The 24803-nt window shown below is 33.5% G+C and overlaps 1 protein-coding gene across 5 annotated transcripts; it reads left to right on the top strand.

The window, feature by feature from the left end:
- The first annotated feature begins 2130 nt into the window (after positions 1-2130).
- Positions 2131-24787, top strand: LOC135168562 (rho GTPase-activating protein 100F). 5 transcript variants are annotated; one of them, XM_064132874.1, is made up of 20 exons: positions 2131-2434; positions 3374-3479; positions 3727-3949; positions 5887-6000; positions 6319-6501; positions 6715-6873; positions 7049-7278; positions 7532-7790; positions 9652-9898; positions 10155-10412; positions 10565-10723; positions 10992-11155; positions 11351-11720; positions 12011-12229; positions 12325-12713; positions 13220-13355; positions 13577-13857; positions 14007-14199; positions 14282-14547; positions 15832-24787. In XM_064132874.1, the coding sequence occupies exons 3-20, from the start codon at positions 3752-3754 to the stop codon at positions 16141-16143; spliced, it is 4137 nt and encodes a 1378-aa protein (XP_063988944.1). In that variant the 5' UTR covers positions 2131-2434; positions 3374-3479; positions 3727-3751; the 3' UTR covers positions 16144-24787. The 5 variants fall into 5 exon arrangements, with proteins under 5 accessions (XP_063988944.1, XP_063988945.1, XP_063988943.1 ...); XM_064132875.1 differs by having other exon boundaries at positions 10146-10412; positions 11351-11699; XM_064132873.1 differs by having other exon boundaries at positions 10146-10412.
- The last annotated feature ends 16 nt before the right edge of the window (positions 24788-24803 follow it).

Below are 24803 nucleotides of genomic sequence, written 5' to 3'. Positions count from 1 at the left end.
TTCACATTAAAAAAAAAAAAAAAAACCACTGACTATCCACCACCAAAAAAACACTGCTCACTTAATATTCCACCTGATTTCTCACTAACCAATTAACCATTTAATTATGCCACAATTCAAACAACAGGCACACACTTTCTTAGGCCACTGTATTTACAACTCGACTCATTATTTTTTAAATTAAAATTCTAAACATTTTTAAACAAATTACGCCTTTTTAACGGCCCACCGACAACCACGAAGGCGCACAACTACCCCCCCCCCCTCGATCCCTTCGCCTCACTGGTCACTCCCGTATTTCCACTCCACAATTAAACATTTTATTATTTAAAAAAATTTAACGCAATGCACACACTTTTTTACGCCAATCCATACCTCACTCATCATTTTTTTAATTAAAATTTTAAACAAATTACACCGACGCACCAACAACCACCAACGCGCACAACTGCCCCCCCCCCCAACCCTTTGCCACTCAAGTCTGTAGATACGCTACGTATTTTTCATTCGTCCATTTTCCATTTTATTATTTTAAAAATGTCACTCAATAAACACACCTTTCTGGGCCAATGCATTTACACGCAATTTACCACTTTTTTTTTAACCAACAATTTGTCTAATTATTTAATTTAACAGGTTACGCGTCATCACCAAGCCGCCGACAAGCACCAACACGCACGGCTGCCCCGCCTCGCCGCACCATCCCTTTGCCACCCAAGTCTGTAGAGACACTCCTTATTTTTCATTCGTCCATTAACTGTTCAATTATTTTTCAAAATTGTCACTAAATTCACACACTTTTCTGGGCCAATGCATTCACACCCAATTTAATAGTTTTTTAATGAAAATTTCCGGCATAATTAGGCCTCATCTCACAAGCACGGACACGTACGTACGGCTGCCTCCCCTCGCCGCACCATCCCTTTGTCACCCAAGTCTGTAGAGACGCTCCCCATTTCTCAACTGTCCATTTAGCATTTTATTTTTTCAAAAAATTCCACTCAATAAACACACTTTTCCGGGCCAATGCATTTACCCTCCATTTACCAGTTTTTTTTTAGCAATATTTCACCAATTATTCAACAGATTCGGCGTCATTACAAAACACGAACACGTACGGCTGCCCCCCTCGCCGCACCATCCCTTCGTCACACAGCTCTGTGGAGACGCTACTCGTTTTTCAGTCCATTTAGCATTTTATTATTTTACAAAATTCCACTCAATGCACAATGTACCAGTCTTTTTAACAACAATTTGGCCAATTATTTAACAAATTAGGCCTCATCACCAACCCACCAACGAGCCACGCCCAAGCGTCCTCATGCACACTTCCCACAAATCCCTTCACTATTTACTATTAAACTTTCAAAAACAATATTCACTATATTAATTACACGCCCCGAAACTATTTCCCTCTAATTAAACACTTTAATAATCTAAACTCCGCGTTTTATTAAATAAATTAGGCGAAATAAACGAAACGCCGGGAGAGAAATACACGTGCAGCCGCCATCTCAGGGCATACTGAAACCACGTAGCGCGCAGCTCACTCACGCCTGTGGGCGCGCGCCTGCCCAGTACCAGTAGTTGCGCGAGAGAGCTGCGCGTGAAACTCACTAGCGCTCCCCCACCCTTCTCACGGCTGGTGACTTTTTCGGTCATTTTCCTCGGCGCAATATTTGAAATATAGTTACTAGATTTTACCCCTTCAGCATAACCAATAATGCGTAAATACAATATTGCCCCATTTGTCCCAATTACTCTCACATACAATACATTTGTCATTGATTCTTTTTCCGCACAAAAATTACATAGGGTTTCATATCAAAATTATTAAAAAACTAAATCATTCCAAACAAAGTCGCCTTGATAAATATAATAATCATTACATAGTCATTTAGCTGTCAAATATTAATAATAAAATCAACGCAAATAAAATCTAGGCAGGTTTAAAGTGTACAATAGAAATTATTTGACAGTACAATAAACATGAAAAATATAATAATTTTTTCCTTCTACAGTTCATTATCATACTATACTATACCGTCACTATCACCTCCTTATAAACCCTGTACACCCTCCATCTATTCTTGGACCTGCGCATTCATTTCCCGTCAAACATGTCCGCCCTCGTCGACGTCGGGGTAGCTGCGGGATATACGTCGCGCGCCTTTCGCTCACTCTTGACTATTACAAAATTACTAAATGCTTTTTTCTCAAGAAGCAAAAGAAATTGAATCTGCTAGCGGAACTGTGTTATTCAGTGATAATCATCAAATTTCCTATAATCACAAGTGAATAAATCCTCCTACATAATTTCTTTGTGTCGCCCAAGGTGTAGAAAGAATTCAAACCAATCGATAGAGTGGGAAACACGTTTCATAGAAGGAAGCAGAAGAAAGTCCAAATTCTTCGCCCTCATCCCTTTTTTCTGGTATGTCCCAATTAACAATACAATTTCCCATAAACTTTAACTATTACATTGATAATTATGCAAGTTTTATTTCATATTCACGATATTTTTCTATTGCCTCTATATTTCACTTCTTTTTATCATCAAAAGAAGAAAGAAAATTCAAATTTCTTTACAAGGCACAGCAAAGGAGATTGGGTAGGGCACTCCAAAGCTACTGGAGCACCTCTTATCTTCGACGCCGTCCACCCTTCCTCTGTACCCTCCTTCATACGACGCACATCCTCATCATCTCTTTTCTTTTCTATTTTTTTTTTTTTTTACCTTTACTCATCAACTCTCCTCTTTTTAATGTAAAAATTCCCTTGATATATACACAACGAATAGCATATTTCAAAAACCACATATAATCTATATTTCCCTTATGGAGGCAATTACATTTTTTTCCTTTTCTAAACTGTTAATTAAGTACGAGACATCTTGTTTTGAAGAATCTTTGAAGCTAAAAAATTTCCTCGTAATAATACAAGGGAACTATAATAATGCCCCTCGTACTTGTCAAACTTTGAGAAAGAAGAAAAAGGAGGGAAGAAAAAAAAAGGGTTTATCGATCCGTCGCCTGGTCCGGGACATTGGCGTGCACGCCACCACGGTATCGTGAAAGCCTCCTTTGGTGTCTCGGTCGTGCACTATTCCCCACCATCCTATAAACTCTTGTTAATAACCTTTTCCAAGTTGGCAAAGACATTTGGAAAAATTCCCTTGCATCAACATGATTTTATCAAATTATTTCAGGTGAAAAATAAAAAATTAAAAATAAATATTACAAGTAAAAAATCATTGCAACTTTTGCAATCAGTTGGCCAGCCTTTTAAAAATAATACTTTCATTTCAATGTATATTATACAAAAGGTCTCATATTCATAGTCATTTCATAATCTTCATTATAATTTGTTACAGCCCAGTGGGACAATTTTAACAGCACTGAAGCATGAATACATAGAATTTGTGTAAGACTGCGTGCGAGGACCTGATGGCCTTTTCCAAGAGAGATGTTTTTTAGAAGGTAGAACTACAAATAGAACAACAATGAAGGAGACGTGGTTTCAATTTTAAACAAAAATTCTTAATCCTAACCTAAACAAGTTTAATTTGTATTCATTGCTCATCAGCACACTATTCCAATTAAGTCAACCCTATCACATCACATCCAGATCATTACCTGGATTAGAACATAGTTTCAAGCCTTCTTGTCGGTGTTAATCAATGATTTGTCGGTGGCTCTTTGGTGATTGATGATTAATTTATTGAAGGTAGTGGGCATGACGGACCGAACTAATGCAGTGGCGAAAACACGTGCGCATCAAGTACGGTGGTCGAGTTGGTGTCGGTCAAGGACAAACGGAGCAGGGCCAGCTGCAGGTGCGCGTTGTGCAACTGCAGGGAGAAAGGGGTGGCCGGCTGAGCTACGTCTGTCATCAAACTCAGCGTCACACCGACAGCCCGACAATCATGCTCTGCTGTGGCCGAAGAAAAGTAACTAATCCTTCATTTTAATTTATAGTTTTAACCATCTGTTTAACCCAAATGAGACAAAACCTCTTTTTTTTTCTTCTTCCGATTGGATTAGGAACATTTTTTGCATCATTTCATTTTTTCCAAACAGATTACTCAGATAGTAATGTCAAAAGAGTATTATAAAGTGGAATAACAAATGACAAATGAAACAAAAGTCGTAAAAAACATTCCCTGGATCTCTTTAGGTCTGACAAAAAATTGTATCAATAACAAATCATTCCATGACACGTTTTTTCAGGGTATTCTCGGAATATCAAACTTGAATAGCTGTTACTAGGCTAAAAAATAATAACAACAACAACTTAAGTCTGCATCGGCTAAATGCATTATTAAATAATAATTGAATGAATGTATAGCTCCTTAAGCTTGTATGAAATAGCAATTAATAATACGATAATTGAGTCTTTAAACAATACTAACACATTAACTATCGATGTATGATTACAAAAATTTTGAGACAATTCACATGGCCTAACCATGCCATCAACTTACCTTTTTTCATGAATTGTCACAATATTTAAACGGAATTATATCATTATTATTCTGAATGTCATTATTCAATCTTCCATAGAAACCCATCAGCTATTAGAAAATCATTCATATATTCATGAATCCTACACAAACCCTCTATGCTCTCTTTCTTTAAAGACTACCTCAGTGTTAGCTCTGTACTCTACTCATGCGCAAACATCACAGTCATTTATCCTCTCCGACACCCCCCCCCCCCGTAAAATTACTAGATGCGTACGCTTGCGTGTACCGCCATTACTACAACTCTACTACTGCCCACCAATGCCTGACATCATAATAACCATTACTACTCAAGTAGTACGTCCCAATGATGAAGAAAACTAAATGATGTGCCACTATCGACACCCTTTGTAATCTCCAAATATAGGATAGTAAAGATAATGAATATTAAATTGCAAAAATTCATTTTCATTTCTCAATTTTGATTCTCCCATTCTAATCACACTGTAAGTGTTATTATTAGAAAAAATGCTTAAATAGTGACATTTTCCTTGCCAAATTATTTCTTAATATAAAAAAAGCTCTATACACCTTGTTTGTTTATAAAATTTGCTTTTGAATGACTACCTCGTGGCAGGCTTAATAATCCAATCGATGAGGTCTTACTGCTAGATGGGTAGTCAGTTTATTGGGAGTGTAGCACGAGGTAGAGGAAACTAACGTAGGAGATGCGGGGCCGGTTTGCCGGGTCGTTGACGATACGATATGACGATTTGGCAACCGATGGGGTAGAGCGAGGGAGAACGTGGTGTGCGAGATGACGTCACAAGCCGGTCGATAGTGAGTACCTGTACTCAAGTTATTGTGTGAGGTTATACACATGTATAGTATATAAGAAAACGCCTTTTAGCTTTTAATGCTAGGGGTGGATAGGAAAAAAAATTAGAGATTTGAAGAGATTTGGTAGTGATGAATAATTTGTTGGATAAACAGGCGTGGGAGTAGTGTTTTTCTTCTGTTTAGGGCGTCCCGCCATATTAGAAAATGTGGAAGGGTAGTTAGCACTATGTGCGAACGGAGTACATTGGGTTGCTTCTTCCCTCGAAAGGTAAATTATTGATTTTCTGCAATGCCCAACAACGATTTCATATTTTTTTACCCAAATTAACGATTCAATTTCATGGAATGGTTTTTACTTCTTAAAGTACACGTTTCTTGGAACTAGTAGGAGAACCACAGATATACATATGTACATATATACTAGTAAAGATATATGAAGAGCGATGAAGCGTCGAAACTGCGTCGTAGTAGCAATTCCCGGACAAAATCAAATGTGTAAACAATGAAAGCTACATTTATTTGATTTCAATTAATGTTTTAAAAGGAACGAATGTAGCGATATTTTGTGTATTTTTCGTTCACAGGAGGGTCGAGGAGAAGTAATAGACATAAGTGCAAGTCCTGGACGTCAAGCGCCTGCCAACCAGTTGCGTCCAAAGGAACCCCCTCCCATGGTCATCCAAGGGGATTTCAGAAAAGTATATAAGATAATGGCACAATTACCTTTTATGAAAAAATAATTATTCGAAAAGAATTATTATCAATTTTTTTTTAGAAAAAATTATGTTTCTCTATCGATTTACTATCTCACACGTAATAGTTTAGTCCATTATGTTCAAAAGTTGATTTTTTATATAAGAAATGAGACTGTTAACATTACACATTCACAAGACAATTGGAAATCTTATATTTTAATTACGTTCTTTGACCAGGTCGCTACTCATTCAAACAACTTATTATTGTTTTTTTTTTTTTTTTACAAGAAAATGGTTAATCAAATAATGCCAATTTCCCAGGTAAGTGGGATAAGTACAGAGATCTTCAAGCAGATCGAAACTATAGAGAACGACCATGACGCCTCGACGGCCGCTGCCCTCGAAGCCGTTGAGAGACATGGTGAAATGGTAGTACGTGTCATTGAGCTCCGACAAATGGGTATACAAGTAATGGAGGCTGCCAAAAAATTTCTGGCACTGCAGGTATATATTATTAATTATCTTAATTTTATAAATTTACACTAATCAATATTCATGTAAAATATATTCGTATGGCCGCAGCAGCGAAAATTGATCGTTCATGAATAATAACATTATATCAGTATTTTAGAACTACTGATATGACAATCTCATTAAGAGAGTTCCGGTCGACAGTCCCAGCAGAAAAATAATTTTACCATAATTCAAATAACACAGGCTTCCAAGGATCCAGTTCACTTTGTCGAAATCATGAAGCGCCCTGGTCAAACATTGGGTTTATACATTCGAGAAGGAAATGGCGTTGATCGCAATGACGGAGTATTCATATCAAGAATAGCACTGGACTCAGCAGTATATAGCAGTGGCTGTCTCAAGGTTATATTCAATATTTTCAATCTACCATTTATTATATTAGCATAATATGTAATAAGATTGAAAGAAAAAATAGTACAAAGTCGAGTAAAAAAGTAAAATTTTTACAACTATTATTTCCTTTTGGTTGGATCTTATCACTGATTTCAATGAGTTTACTATCAATTTATTAATGCAGGTAGGAGATGAAATTTTAGGAGTAAATCTTGTTGACGTGACGCACAGGAGTTTGGATGATGTTGTTATTTTAATGTCATTACCGAGGCGATTACTTTTGTCTACACGACATGGCTCTCATCAGCCGGTATCACACAGTCGACAAACAGAGCACAAAGCCCCACCAGTTGTTGTTATCAAACGTGAACTTAATGATGATGAAAGTGATCACGCAACGGGTAATCATATAAGGTAGCTTTTAAACTGTTTCTTCAAAATTATCATGTCGAGACAATAAATTCAAATTTGTGGAATTTTTTTAATGTTTACTGTAATTATAGGAACCTATGTATGAATTCCAAGATAGCAATATTCACTATTTCATTTTCTCCGTGTAAAAGAATAACCCCTCATATACTAATATTATCAAAATTCATTTAACAAAATCTTCACTGTCTCTCAACCTCCTAATTCTTTGATTTGTCTCTTTTTCTAATTAATTAAGGGATAGTAATAGACGGAGAGGTGATGGCAGAGAAATGCTTCCATCTCGCTCCCGACTTGGTCTTACGGGTTTAGGCTCAAGCCAAGATCTCGGCTCAAGTAATGGCGACCTCTACTACAACTCAAGACCGGAAGTTGGATGGTCATACCAGCCTCCACCTCCGCCCGTCATCACTAATCAGCCAAAACCCTCGTCTACCCAACACTTTCAACCATACGAACGTGGATATCCAAAAACATTGGAGAGTTTGGCTGAGAAAGTAAGTAAACTTACAAATTTATTTCAATCTTATAAACATAAAATTTGCATTATTCACGTCGTGATCAATGCAGAATTAAATTTTAATCGTACTTAAAGAAGCGAACACTCAATCATTTCACTCACTAGTTATCTATATCTCTCCAATATTAAAACCAAGGTGGAAAGGTTGAAATATTCATCATATTGAATACATCGATGTGTGAAATTTTTCGAGTGAAATAGCCATTGTCAAGGGATATGTGAAATTCACAATACTATTTTTCATTGATAATTATTATTATGAGATAGTTGATCTTTCATCGAAATAAGGTTGAATTTGGAAATTGTAGACTAATAGTGAATTTAAAAAATTGTTATTTCATCATCTAATTACAGTTCAGTGGCAAAAGGAGTAAACTAGATTTTTTATATTTTGCCATTAAAGTACGGTAATATAATTGAAACGAAAAAAAATCTTCAAAAAGATTGTACTGGATATTAACATCATCTTATGGATAATATATGGACACCCTCGTATCGTCAGTCAATTTATGTTAACCTGACTTAACATAATTGAACGTTATGTTTATTAACATCATTCGTCCTTGATAGTTAGAAAAAGTTTAAAATATACTCTTCTCTCTTTCTACCCTTCCCCTCCCGATTCATGCATAGTTAGAATTGAAATTGGTTTAATCATGCATTGATCGCAGGCTTGGCTTGAACTAGATGTCCTAGACGATGTTGATAAAGAGCACACTTTAATAATTCTGTCTGCACCGTTCAACATCATTTTTTCCCCAGTGTTTCAAGACGGTGACATCCAATCTATAAATTTATTCAAAACTTGGGTGTCAATAATTCCACAATATATCAATGAGTTCTCATGAATCTTTATCGTTACTTGTTCACCTTCATGATTTGTTATAACATAAAGATTCTGTCTAATACAGACAGGTATTTCATAATTCTGCCATTATTTCACATTGATTGATTGATTGATTGATTGATTGATAATTAATCATTAAAATCTGAAACTTTTTAAACATTTCATTCATTTCAATTAATTTGTTCTTCCAAAGTAATTGGGATTATATAACTTTTTCTGTTGATATTTGTAAGTGAAACACCCAAATCAGTTAATTCATAGAAAAATCAAATAGCCTAATCTGAACTGAATACATTCGTATTTATACGTCAATAACGAGTTGTAATAAACTAATTCCCGGTGTCCTCAATGAATGCTACATTTTTATTATCCAGGATTTCACTAAGGTAACTAACGAAAAAAGAAAAATCAATAAATTAAAAAAATGCTTGATAAAAATAACTAGACCACGTTCAACCGTATGTTATTTATAATATTGAATATTTCTTTACAAATGATGTCAAGATAAATATTGTTAATCGACCGTTATGTGGCGTGTCACCCTGATTTTTTATGTGAGCCAGATGCTTTCTCATATATTTTTACGTTTTGAATGAACAATTTTCATTGGAAATTTTTTATGTATATTTCATAATTTAAGTTCACTGCATCATTTTTATCCTCTGCAGCATTCTTTGTGCTAAGGAGTTTTTTCGATGATGATATCATAATAATCATTAAAGACTTGAGTAAAGAATTTTCAATAACGCTGGAAAAAAGAAATTCCATAAAATTTACATTCCCAAAGAAAATTTCTTTGAACAACATCTAGCGTTAGAACTGCACTAAATGCGTAAATTAATGAAATTTAATTTCCCGCATAGCATGTACAAAACTGCGTATGTCTATTGCCATTTAAAATCACATCGAAAATACTCGCAAATCCTTAGATAACTTTTGACGAATCATGTCTATCGACAATCAAATATTTTAATTAATCTTCATAATGTAGGTTCACTCATTCTACACGGGTCCCGTCATGCCAACAAATGGTAGCCGCCGGATGTCTGCAGGTACTGGAATGCAATCAGTTGGAACACGTCTCACAGGACAGTCGCAAGGCTATGGCTATTCTCAGCACACATCAAGTGGAAGAATTATACCACGAAGTGGATCAGATCAGCATTTACCAAGGGTAGATTATACGAGCATTACAACTCCGGCGCGACACACACTTCTCCGATCGAGTTTAAAAACAGGTTAATCAATTTGATCACCCTTCAAGAGAACAAATAAAAATCTCATATTTATAGTAATAAAAGTTTAGAATATAGCATTGCGGAGAAATGATTAATGACACCATGGAATAATTTTGTCTATTTTCTTAGCAAACGTTTACAAAAACTCACAAAACTTTATGAAAAATCTAAATTTCAAAGTAAAAATCAGATGCAAGAAATATATAGTTGGAGAAATCAATGAGAATTTCCATTTTAAAACCTTTAGGTTCTTCAGCATTGAGATACAGTGGTAGATACGGTGCACAAACAGACAATCCATCAGCAACTCAGAGAAGTCAAAGTCAATTTGGCACTCTCACAAGACGACATCGTCCATCGCTTGACTACGCTTCGGACACTGAAGCAACATGTTCAAGTTCCCCAAGGTCGGCCTACTATTACTACCGGCAGAATATGAGAGACCCACCACCCAGTAGTGCAGTCTCACACCTGGCCACACTCTCACGAACGCAAATTGGTCAGAGTTCAACTGGTAAACTTATTGGATTATTAATCCTAAATTTGCAATTGTTTTCGTTAGTAATGTGGAATAAAAGTAATCTCTCCGGTTGCATCACTTCATTATATTTATTCGAGCATAATTATCAAAGTATTTTGATTTTTTTTTCTTCTTTTTAAATCAAGGTCTCAGGACAAATTCACTTCCGAGAAGTGGTAGGGCATTGCCGCAACAGCCCGGTCTTCGAACTGGTCTTAGTACTGTTGCGTCGGGCCTTATTGATCAAGAGGACAGCGATGGCGCATTATCAGCACCTGAATTACCTTCTATAAGAAGGGACAGAGGTACATTGAAATACTTGTAATGAAGATCATTACCTTTATCAATCTCTTGAATAGAATATTCGAATGATTGCGAAGATGAATTATGAGAATCATATCCACGCTTCCTGATCCCTAGAATCATTTTCTTCATATTGTTCAATAAAAATAATGATAAAATATTTAAACTATGCATATGATGCTAGGGTATTTACTTCAATGTCTACTTGCATGTATTTGTTTTTGACATTTTTTTTCAACCATTGCTATTAAAATGACGTTCAATTTCCAGGAAGAATACCTTCTTCACCGAGTGTATTTACTTCTGACGAATATCGGGCGTGGCTGAGTCGCACTCCAAGCACCAGTGCGCTTTACGAGCAGATAAGGGCAACGACTAATAGACCACCGAGATACACGTACAGTGCTGAAAATATTCATGCAGCTGTCAATCAAGTAAGATTTCGAGAAGAGGTAGCAATTATAAATGGCCAATAGAGAATATTAAATTGAAGATAAAAACATTTAGAGAAGTATAACTTCATTCCTTCACAAATATCCAGTTGGGGTCGAAATTTTTTCCACCACGATCGAAACAGAATAATAATGAATTTAATCATCTAATTTTATTCTTTTTCTTTTGTTTATAAGGCGGATTATGGCAATTATGGTGGTTACCGACCTTTGTCAAGTACTCTTGATCGCCTATCAACAAGATCAGCATCAGCCCAACAGGTTAATCTTGCTAATTTGCGTGCTTCCACGGCAATAAGCTCAACGGGTCATCGGCCAGTCCCTGGGCCGAGGCCAGCATCAGTTGCTTCCAGTGCTAGATCAGCATTAGCTAGTCAAAAATCATCACTAAGCGTTGCAACCAGTCAGCGTGCTAGTTCAATGAGGAGAATCCGAAATTTATTAGAGTTGGAGCAGACTAGAAATATACCCACACCAACGCCAACGAGAACTCAAGATCAAAGACTGCTAGATATTAATCCTGCAGGTGAATCTCTTCAGCTCGGTGGTAATGATAAATTTTAGTAGTTGATTAACCGTGATAATTTCGACAATATACGATAGAAAGTGTAATGGAACTTGAAAAAAGTTATTTTTTCATTTAGGAACTATTCAATAAAATCAATCAAAGTTATTATTTTTATTGGAAAAACATAATTCTGTAAAATCATAAAGACAACACAAATTATTGGCAACAAATTTTTGTATATATATGAACTCGATAAAAACTCATCAATGCAATTTTTCATTTATATACACTAACCGTTCTGGACTTGTGTTGGAACATTGAATTTTCAGAGTTCCTCAAATATAAAATAGAGAAACCACCAAATGTTGGGACACCAAGCTCAACGAGTTCCTTATTGAGTTCTCTTGGTGAAACTGCTGGTAGCGATTTTTCAAATGGTGTTAGTGGTTTACTCTGGGTCCATTTACTCGCTGGTCGTGGATTACGTTCTACTACGTCATCCTCGGCGGCCACAACGCCCTCCACACCATCTGGCCAGCCTAGTTTAGGTAACATCCTACAGTGGATTTTAACAATTATATATAATAATAATAATAATAATAATAATAATAATAATAATAATATAATATATCTATTTGAGCAGGTAGTTGCGGTTCAAGAGATTTATATTGCGTGCTCGAGTGTGACCGAGTCCACAAAGCACGAACGGTGGTGCGCACTGGTGACCTAATGTTCGATTGGGATGAGACATTCGAACTTGATTTAGTAGGGAATCGTCAACTTGATTTACTTGTTTATTCTTGGGATCCACAGCATCGACACAAACTATGTTATAAAGGTTCGGTCCACCTTGCAACGCTTCTTAAAGAGTCTCCAGTTCACCAATTGGCACTCAAAGTTGAACCACGTGGTACCATTTATCTCAGACTTCGATACACCGGTGCTCATCAGACGTTCAAACGACGGGGATTACCCGTTATTTCTTTAGCCACGAGAGTTGCACCACTTTTTGGTGTTGACCTCGATACAGTGGTGAGTATTATAGGATTTATTAATTGCAAAAGAATGTTATATATATAACAGCTCAATTGAATATAATTAAAATGAATGTAATCAAACTGGAATGATGAGCATATGCCACTTGATAGATATTCGTGAGTTATTTTTTGGAATTGACAGCTCATAGTAAAAATTATTTATTTTTAGTTTTTTATTTAATGTTAGCCGTGCCAAAGAAAATGAACAAATATATATATATACATATATTAGTTTTAGTTGTAAAAAACTACCCCTTACAATTTCATCTCGGGATGGAACGCAATCGATTTCGATGGGCAATATGAGAAAAAATATTACATCATATATATTTTTGTACTATATATTTGTACTAATATAAATTGATATAATGAGCACTTTTGTGCTTTGTAAATGAAACCAAAAGAATTATTATTATTACAATGAGTTTATATCTTCTCATCATCGGAAGTGAACGCACTAGGCTTGAGTGACCATCTTGAAGATTAACATTGTTTATTTAGGTAAGTCGAGAAAGTAAGACTGGTGGAGTTCCTGGAGGTGTTTCTACAGCATTGGCGATGGCTGGGGCACAGAATGTTCCAATAATTGTGTGGAGATGTGTAGAAGAAGTGGAGAGAAGAGGCTTGGACATAATTGGTAAATTTCAATTCATAAAACATATGAAAATGATCTATCCTTTAGCAGCGACAACTTAACAACTGCCCATATATTGTTACAAACTGTAAAATTATGTTAATTAAACGCATCTATTGGAATCTCATTATTAACTTTGGCAATACTGAAAAATCGGGAGTGTTCTATTAATTATTTCATTATTAATTTTGCTTTTTTTGTAAAAACAAAAAAAAAATTTGTAGGCTTATATAGACTCTGTGGATCGGCGACGAAAAAACGAATTCTCCGGGAAGCATTTGAACGCAATGCAAGATCTGTCGACCTTTCACCTGATAATGTCCCAGATATTAATGTCATAACTGGGGTATTGAAGGATTATTTACGAGAATTACCAGAACCGCTTTTCACAAAGTGCCTCTACCAAATGATGGTTGACGCATTGGCAGTTTGTCTGCCGGACGATCCTCAAGGAAATGCAAAACTGATGTTTAGTATTCTTGATTGTTTACCTAAAGTTAATAGGGTGAGTACCTATAATCGATGTTGAATAAAGTTCAAATGAATAGTTATATTAAACTACATGAATTAAGTTATATATCGACTTTTGATGAAATTAATTTTTTACAATTTTTATAAAGGATATTTGGAATCAATATAATATTGTCTTTTCAGTGTACACTCATCTATCTATTAGATCACCTTGCCCTCGTCATCTCTCAATGCAATAAAATGTCACCAGCAAACTTAGCCATTTGTTTTGGACCAGTCCTAATGCTACATGCTGAAGATACGAGCCCCCCTCTTGATTTCCAACAGCCCATAGCTGTTCTTAAATATCTATTGGAAATATGGCCGGTAAAGTCAGGTAATGTTTTCGACGGAATTTCCCATGATTAATTGTTAAAATTCAAGACCTGAGTAATCAGCTATGTATTTGTCACAGACAGTTCGGAAGATTTCTTCAATCGGTTCAACAATTACTCGAGTTTCGCAAGTAGGACTGGCCAATCATCAACTTCAACAATCTCATCAATCATCCCCTCAGTCAGCTCATCAATTGCCACCATCTCATCAAGCCACATTGCCGCGAGCCGGGCTGCTCTGGCAGCAGCAACCCTCACATCATCATCAACCCCCTCCGTCAACCATAACCGAAGACCCCAACCCATTCGGTATCACCATTCGTCCATCACCTCCGGTCAAGCCGCGTCAGGTATTTTATAATCATCCTTAAATACCATCAAATCTTTATTATTCATATTCAGATTGAAATTTTGATTAAGTCAAAGTAGAAAAAATAAATAATTTTTCCTCTATTGATAAAATTAAATTTATTATTTCTTTTTGGCTTAATTCCAAAATTAATTTGAATAATTATAAAATCCATCAATTTGTACATTTCTACATTATTACCATTAAATCATATGATCCAATTGATATGCAAGTATTTGGCCATGATATTAATATTTGCACTGGGTCTTTCATTACTTTTCACAATAATCTCTTGGACGCAATTACTCTTGATTTCTAGCCTTTGACGTTGAAATCGGCTATTCACCTCTAGCTACAATTAATTTTATTATTTATTCTTCATAAGCTTCAATTGTGGTAATTTACTCAATAATACCATAAAAAAGCTCATATCATCCGTTATCATCCTTTAATTACTATTCTTTTCATTTTTGTCGCACTTTATTCAGGGCAAACGAAAATTGCCGACTGTTCCAAATCGCTGACAGCACCGAGACAAGGCTTCTCGCACAGGTACAATCCTTGTTGTTTTTTTTTTTCTTGTTATTATGAATATCATATTGCATTATCTCTTCAAACAATTAGCAGTATGAGTTGTCTTTGTGATATTCAGGTTATTGGCAGGACGGAAAGAGTACAATTGTGTCTATACTTACATTACACCATTTTATTTTTCTATTTGCAATTCACGTACCACGAATCATTCATATAAATAGATAAGATTACAAGGCTTCACATTGTTGAAGAATCATTGGTTTCAATAGTTCAGTGGGTATTTGTACTGCACACAGATACATTGACGAGATTGCTTCACTATGACACATTGAGAACATAGGAGGAAATGGAGACCAAACGGATAATTAAGGAATTATTATTTCCTCACTAGTGTGTGAAAAAATCTCATCCTTGCTACTGTATCTGTATGGCTATGATAGTTATTGGCAAATATGCATGCTGTTTGAATATATTATTATAAAGCATAGTCACGGTAAATCTCAAGTTTTAACCGCGGAATTCCAACAAACTTTTCACTTTGAGAATAAGCCACTACAGTATGTTTAATGCTGCAAATAACCCCACGGAATATTGATGATAATAGAATTATATTTATAAGCTTTCACAAAAATTATAAAAAAAAAAGTCCTTTGATATGGAATGAATCTTCAACAATGTCATTATAAATTGCGTGGGGAAAAAATATTAATTGAATATATCAAGAGAAGGAAATTGCACACTTTGTTAACAGGTGATAGTATCATCCCCAGGCTCACCTAGCAGCGAGGAGTCTGCTTCACCTGAGCCTATAAATAACGTTACTCGAAATGGTATTAGTAGTTTTGAAAATAGCGGTGATGTAACAACATTATCCGTGACAATACCAATAACGACATCAACATCAACAATGGCAACCCCTACGACAATTGAACAGATAACACCAACAAGCAGTATTGATACTGAAGAAGGTAATACAAGACAATTAGACGAAGGTGAAAGAGGAATGGAAGCTGATGTCGAAGGCAGTGACGATGACCTTATTTCTAAAAAAAATAAATCATAATGCTACGACGAATTGTCATGAACCGAGTAGATCCAAAATCAATAATATGTATTAGGAAAAAATTCAAGCAATCCATAACCAATATTGATATTCAATATATTTACCAATAATTATTATGAATGATCATAATCATTAATAATAGATATAAAAATGGCGACTAAATAGCCTTCAAAACAGAGAGTGAAGGCATATTAATAAGCCCTGAAATAACTATATTTCATTTGAATGATAACGCAACTTTTAAATCAGTAATAAAATTTGTCAATTTTTCAAATAATTTTATGTATGTACTGAAAAGTTCTTATTCATAGCTTTTTGCGAATTCATCCTTTACTCTCACAATTTACAAAGCATTTTTTATCCGTTTTTTATATATTTGAGAATTCAATGAAAAATCCCCAATATTTGAATAAATATAAATTGATCCATTTCCCATTTTTTCAATACTTTTATAAAACAATCTTCTAAACAATTGTTCAAAAAATTAAAAAGTATGTTTGACCATTTTTCGGTAATTTTTTTTTAATATTATTTTTTTTATTACTGTCAATGGATGTAATTGCTGGAAAAAAGTGTTACATGATGTTTATTCAAACTTTGAAAAGATTCTCACTGTTTTGAAATTTTGTCCTTTGTCAGTGATTATTGATGATAATTTTTTATAATCGGAAAGAGTACATATTTGAAATTATTCCTTTAATGAAGTAATTGCTAAATACTGTAATACAATACACAGCCTCATCCGAATGGTAAAAAACCGGTGTTAAAATGCTCCCCAACCTTCAAAATTAATCTCATTATTCTAAAATTTCATTGCAAGTAAATGAATGTGTAAAATTTTGAGAAAAATTTCTCGTTAATTCTAGTCTACATGAAAGGCAACGAAAGTTTCGAGAAATATTTGATAATTATGCAGTTCTCGGGACATTATTACTAAATATAGATACAACGCTGTTGGACATTAAAAAGAAATCGTTCTGTACAGTTAAATCTAATTTATTTCATTAAATTATTGATCTTTTTTCAAATATGTGCAATTTATATGATTATTGAGGATATATTCGAAAAATAATATGTATACCTCCTGCTGTAGATATCCCATACTTTCGTGACACTCTAGATGATCTCGAAGGCGCGTAACTAGAAATAATTGGTTTAATATGTCGAGTACTTGAAAAATTTCTAACAGCGTTGGCCATTACGAAACGCAATTTATTAAATATACACGTAGTGAAATCGTTGATTGCAAAAATGAAAAACGTAGCGGGAAAATGAAATGAAAAAATTAACGAAAGTAACGAAAAAATATTAACGGTCTTAAGTAATCCAACGAACCGAAAAAGAAGCGTTTAAACATAAAAAAAAAACATAGGACCTCACAAAAAGTTTAATAGAGCTATTGTATTCCATTCCGACATAACATAGCCCTTCAAGTTTTCGTATTATTGCTATTTTTTCATCGTAAAATGTAAGTAGACGATGGGAAAATGAAAATTATAGGAAACGTTTTGAGGCAATATGTCAAGTCGATAGTTGATAGAATGGCTCAAGAACATGAGATTAAAAATCGGCAAGTACTACTAATGAAACAATACCATACGGTGTTGTATGAAATGACCGATACTTTGTAATGAACAAAAACAACTGGTGGAAAACATACATGTGCTTTTTGATAACCATTATTGAATGTTTGGAAATTTGCTAAACACCGCTACACAATCAATAATATAACGGGAATAAAATACTGAAAGGTAAATCGAGAGAAAAATATAAAATGGTCACGAATTATATATCTCTATAATACATGTATATAAAATATGTACAATAAGAATAAAGGGACAAATGAAAGAATGATATCCCAAAGAAAAAAAATATTCCGCCACAAAATACACAAAATAGTTGAGAATATCACAATCGTTGAGTATTTAACGTTAGATATGTGTGTGAAATCACCGAAATGATAATAAATATATTATATTGTAAGAAGAACAACAAATGTTTTACCATTAACCGTAATAGCCAGTATTATTATGCGTTCTAAATAAGAAATAAAAAAGAAATTAATTTATTTGCAAATCAATCCAAATGAAAAATGAATTAAATGAATTAAATTTGGCACAGTTAGTTTTAATGCAGAAGAACAAGATAAAGAATAAGACATAATAACAGATAAAGTGTCATTGTGCAACCAATGTGTATTATTATTATTATTTTGTAGCCATTGGCAATTATAGTAATGAAACAAGTTGTGAATATCTTTTCTGAAGTGCGTCGTGCGGGTTACAAATACTCGGCTTATTATTATTTACTTGTCATAGTTCAACTTTAACTAAATCTTTTTTCACTATAAAGTCTTGAATGTTATGATCATTGAAATAAATTTTTCCAATTGATTTCGATGAAGATGATGGGCTTTCTCTGCAGGTTTAAACATGGACGGAAATTGATAAAATAATAGTGAGGGATTAGCAAAATGATATACCATCGAGTGATTTCATTATGTAATACAATTTTCAAATTATTTTTCAACTTAAAATAATAATAATATAAACAGTTGAGCAAGGGTTGATTTTAAAAAATTAATAACGTATATACGAGAATGTGCACTGCCGCCATTTCATGAATTATTAACTAGGAGTATTGAAACCGTAAATCTAAAATTATATTCCACAGCCGTAAAATGTAGCTTGATTACCAAATTTTGATAATACCCTGTTTTTGTTTTGAAATAACAAAATGGACATAAAACCAGACACACATTGTCAATCTGGTTAAAATCATGATGTTAACAGTGGCGAAAGAAACTGACTTTATGTTGTAAGAAAAAAAATAAATAAAAGTATGCGAGTGAAAGAGAGAAAAGATAACGATAAAATTCGGATATGGTTAAAGGCCCTAATTGCTTGGTGCCACATTTGGCTCCTGCTAGCGGGAGAATAATGAAAATATCCTATTTATCCGAATTCTTGGCTAAAAACATTGTCGAACAATACAAAATTCCATTAAAAACAAAAGATCAGAGTAGATAACATAATAAAACTGCCACAAAAAGAGAAATAATAGATGATTAATCTCTCAATTAGGGAAAAAAAGGAACTGCAGATAGTTTATGAAAAGTCCTAACCTGATCGTATCACGATGATAAACGCACATATTTGTGAAAAAAACTATAAATATAACTTTTTCGTTACGGAATACATGTCAATGAATATGTCATAGATTTTGAAAAATTAACCAAAGTTTTCGATTTACGAGAGAGCTTTGGCCTCAGATCAAAATCTTGATTTTAACAAATTCATTGACCAATTATTGCCTCTTTTCATTTATAAGTCGAAACAATGCTAGTATATAATTGCAAATAATTGAAACAATTAAATAACTAGTAATAATTGACAATATGAAATTTCCTCCTCATTCGTCCATAAATTTTGATCTTGCACCGATGATTTTTCATGAAAGGCTTTCTCAAGCTTTAACTCATAATATTTTTAACGTATGCTAAGTATTCCAAAACTCATAATCATAAATGCAGTAAGGATAATGAGAAAAAAGAGAGGGAGAGCATTATAATTGCTGAAAGTTTAATCAAATTTTCATTTTCAAGCGATTCTCGGCAATAAAATATAACTACCACTAAGCCTTTTTTTTGCGCAAGACTTCAAATCCCTTTGCTCATTTAGAAATCCATTTCTTACTTTTAAATTACAGTAAGTATATGATCTTTTCCGTCGACTCTAGTTTTGAGGTTGACATCGCATTTTAAACTCAAATAACTTTTGTACCACGCTAGAATTCTTTACTCCATTGCTCATCAGATCATAGCCATACGAAATTAATTTCTTCATTACCTCGGAAAGGGAGATTAAATTTTTCAATCAAAGATTTGAGTCGTTCTTCAACTTACCATATATATTATGAGTTTTGTAACACTCTATTTAATAATATACGATGGACCACGTTTGTCATACGCCGCCATTTATAAAGAAAAAAAAAAAGAAAAAAACAATCATAAAATGAGAGCAGTATTAGAAATGAGTATAAAGCAAGCGAGGTAATCCAAGAATAAGTACTGAAAAACCAAATGAAATATTCTAATAAATTCGTGAACAATTAAACTAAATAAGGAACATATTGTAAATGTTTTTCATCACAATAATATATTAAAAGAATAAAATCGCTTTTATTAGAAAAAGCCAATCAACTGGCAAATACAGCGTCGCGTAAATATAAATTTTTCCATATTCAAAGGGGCAAATGATAAACTTTATAAATTTATGAGATCGTATGCTTGAATAAAAGACTATTGAGAATTCTACGATTGATTGATGTAAAAAAATCCATGATATCCAGCTTTTTATACGTGCCTGCTCCGCCCCAGCAAAAAAAAAAATTCTTCCAAATACATATCTCCGAATTTTATCGATTGCAATCATGTTTTAAAAATTTGAATGATTACAACATTGGATGAAATCAAAGTGTTTCTTAAGCATTAAAATAATGACTGTTCAAAGATGCACAACAAACAATTATTAATTCATTATGATAAATCATTGCCCATCCTTATTTTCTAATGTGGGAATGAATTGGAAAATATAATATTTCCGATTACATATCGGTGATGGTCAGTGAAATTTATTGAGGAAGTTTGAAGCTTGAGAAAAAAAAGGTACAATTCTCAGCAATTAGACAAATAAGAGAACAATGTTAGTTAGCAACGTATGACTGTTGGATTAGGTGATCGTTAATTTTTCGCATTACTGTGAATTTTTGTGTATTTAAAATTCCTTTATTTCATGAGGCGTGAAAAAATACAAACATTGGTCACTATATACGAGACATACTTTGTTTTATATACATATAAAACTTTGTTGTACTACCTGCCGAAAAAGTCCACTCTTAGAAACGGTTTGATTTGCCAAAATCAGGTATTTTATCGCATGATGCGCATAAAATTCACCAGGATGCGCAAAGCTTGGTCCGAATGTTACGCATTTTGTGAATAAAAACAAAAAAATTATCAGGACAACTGTCCTAAATATTTACCCCAGAAGGTAACGCCGTAAGTGGATCTTTATGTATATGTATATTAGTGCCACAATGTATTATTTCATTGCGAATATAGACAGAATGATAGCTCTTTTGAGAATAACATCAATCTAAAAATTGCCGAAAAAAATAACTTATTGTCAATAGATAATTCATCTTTTTTTCTTTTTTCAATGAAATTTGGACGTTATGGAATGTTGTCGAAGACTCACTAGATGCAATACTGAGCCATGAATAAACTGATGGTGAATGCATGGTCCCACAAAAATAATTAAAGTCGCAGGGTCGAATATAGTGAGCATACTTTACTGAGGGCTAAGAATAGCAGTAGATGCCATATTCATTAGGCATAGAATATCCCACATATCATAGAAGAGAGGTGGAATGAATTTAATTGAATTGCACATTAATATAGGCCTACTGCTGATATCTTTTTCCTAGCCTTAACCACTTGAAGGAGATAAATGGAATTCAATATAGTAATTAGCAAATGCCGACCTGAAATAAAATAATATTATTCAATCCTTGAATTATGAGACTCATCAGTAACTCACATATCGGAACTAAACAAAGCATAATTTTGTCTTATATTTGGAATTTTGTTCACTAGAAAAGAATCGGCATCAGACAATTATGAATGACAATAATTAACACACCGGCAGCCTATTGCATTTATTTGGATTCCCACTGCGGAAATCAGTCAGTAAATCAAGAATACAAATAGCTCTTTTCCTGTTACAAGCAATTGATGGAAAATGCTTATTTGATGGTTTTCCCTCACGACCTTTTAAAACTTATCTATACACTATTCGTCGCTTCACCATATTAACAAACTATTAACAAACAAGATAGTACGAGAATGGATGGGTAAATAAAATTGGCAATAAAAAGTAGGGCCTACTGATTAAAATTATTCAAGATTGAAAATAATTAAACCCGATATGAGAGAGACTCATTCTCATAGAGAGGAAAGAGTGAAAGATCATTTAAGGCGCAGAATTGCCTAATAAACTTCATATATCACATCAAGTATCTGCGACATATTCACATTATCATCGTCATTGCCATCACATGTGCAAGGGAAAAACATGATCATGTATGAGTCATACAAATTTAATGAAATCCAAAAGGAAACTGGTCTATATCAACTTGCAAAAGAATCATTAAAAGTAATACAGCTATAATGGGAAATTATTGATTTTCAGTTTGCACCACGTATCGCATCAACTTAGTATTATGGTCGAACCTGTGGATAATGAATAAATGGTAAAAGAAAAAATCAAGAAAATTAAATCAATGCAATATACTTACAATATTCTTTGACAGAGACGACAATTTAAATTGTCATTTCCTGACACGATAAAAACATAATAATAATGATTAAAAGAATAAATAATCGTGGCAATGAAATACGAATTATCGATATAATCGAAAAAACGACTACAAATACTACTACTACTACTACTACTACTACTACTACTACTACTACTACTATTACTAATAACAATAATAATAATAATAATAACAATAACAATAAAACGTTAGAATGATATGAAATCATTGTAAGTTGTGAGATACGAATCAATTGTACAATGACTGCATGTAGCACATGAGGTGATTTAAATGCAAGACCGGGAATAAAATTTTTAAAAAGTATGAGACAAGCCAACATTAGCAGAGATACATATGTATATCTATTAGGATATTTAGAAAAAAAATTGCATTTCCATGAAAAGAAAAAATGAAATAAGATAAAATAAGTGAGAAACAACACTGAGAAAAAAAATAAAGAAAAAAAGTACTGCCACTTATGAGTAATATTTCTACACAGTACTAATGTAATGTAACGAAAGAATTTACATATTTAAAAAAACGGAGATGAGGAAATATGAAAATCGATCCACCGATCGCTCCGAAGTAAAAAAAAAATGAAGACAAAAATTTTTAATAACTAACGAGAGAGAACCAGAAGTAGAAAAAAAATTATATAATGTCAAAAATTTACGCAGAGCATTGATGAGATGGATAAAAAAAAACTTTAGAATAAAATATAGTGGTTGGTAAGGAATCATAACAATATGACAGAAATATGAAGAAGAACAAAACCGTTAAAAACTCAAATGCCTGTTGGATATCATATACCTGGTATTGTATAGCAAAAAAAAATCAATAAACAATATAATGGAGGGCTTAGAGACGATGACGAGTGCTCTTATAATTAGTCGATTGTCATAATGTGTAGTAAATAGAATCGCGTGAGGGAAAAATGAAAAAATAAAAAAAATGAAACGAAAATAATAGTAAATTTCAATACAAGATGTAGTTAATATCGTTATTTCGTTGATTGTTTTTCATAGAATTTATTAAATACCGTCTCCACGTCTCGTGCGAATTAATGGGCGGACCGTTGACGCGAGAACTTGAAAAATAAAAGTTTGTGTATGAAGAAAATCTCCAGCGCATAATAGGAATTTGGGAAACGGTGCTACTTGATGTAATTAAATGAATAAACATTAACACTAGATGTATTTGTAAAAAAAATCAATAAAAATAAGATGTCAAGATAATGAATTAGATAACTGCTATTATCGAAAATAATAATCGTTCACGCTTGATAAAAATTCAGTCAATATTAACCCGAATATACCGGCTTATCCGTAAGTAAATAAAATTAATTGCTAGTGACTAATAAAGATGAATGAATTTACAAAAAATCAACATGCTAGTCAATTTGTCATATAATAAATTGAAGCTCATTTTGATCCGCAATTAACTAATTATGGTATAATTATCTTTCCGTTATTTAAAAAAATATATTATTGAAACAAAATATTAGAACCTAGCTTTAAACGACCTTATAAATACATTGTTCAATTGATAATTACATTGAAAATAGAAATCCATTCGAAGAAGATTATTATCCACTCTATTTATTTGCCTTCGAAAAATTGTTAATAATCTATTCTTCGTTGTAACCATAAATAGTGATTCCAGTGCAATTATTTTGATGCCCCAAATGAATGGAATAACAGAAAATTCTGACACAGAAAGAAAATATAGCGAAAACTCGTCACGAGACGGGGTAGCGGGCACCCATACGAGTATTTTTCTAAGTTGCAAAGTATAAAAAATTATTGAAGTTGTATTAATCGTTATTAGACTAATATTAAAAATAATACAAGGAGAATGTTAAATTACTTCCAGAACGCTCGGTGGATTGATTCTTAAAATTGAACCATACAATTATTAATTTAATTGCTAAGGAGAAGGTTAATGAGAATAAAGAGAGAAGGTGAAATATCCGCAATTTGGCGGGAGTGCAGGACACGGAAGGATTAAAATGTTAAAGAGGCAGTGGTCTACGGTCACATTAAAAGAAACTTAGCATATGAGTATAAACGTGAATGTGAAAATAAGCGAGATAAATAACCGAAAGCATACAAATCATATGTATTGGAATAGACTAGAAAAAAGGGGATTTGAGAAAATCTATCATTCACCTCACCTATAATGTATGATGTCATATAATATGCTGCCATAACGTATAAATGTCTACACTAAGGAGTATATAAGAGAAAAGTAAATATGTTATAATGAGTATTGCTATTTATTTT

The sequence above is a fragment of the Diachasmimorpha longicaudata genome, chromosome 13 (genome assembly GCF_034640455.1).
Source record: "Diachasmimorpha longicaudata isolate KC_UGA_2023 chromosome 13, iyDiaLong2, whole genome shotgun sequence".
Taxonomy (NCBI): Eukaryota; Metazoa; Arthropoda; class Insecta; order Hymenoptera; family Braconidae; genus Diachasmimorpha; species Diachasmimorpha longicaudata.
The sequence above is the reverse complement of the archived record's forward strand: the minus strand, read 5'-3'. Positions and strand labels throughout refer to the sequence as shown.

Coding starts and splice junctions, on each gene's coding strand:
- LOC135168562 (XM_064132873.1), top strand. CDS start 3,752: ATGCAGTGGCGAAAACACGTGCGCATCAAGTACGGTGGTCGAGTTGGT. Junction 9,899..10,145: donor CCGATCGAGTTTAAAAACAG/GTTAATCAATTT, acceptor TAAAACCTTTAG/GTTCTTCAGCATTGAGATAC. Junction 10,724..10,991: donor TTCTATAAGAAGGGACAGAG/GTACATTGAAAT, acceptor TTCAATTTCCAG/GAAGAATACCTTCTTCACCG.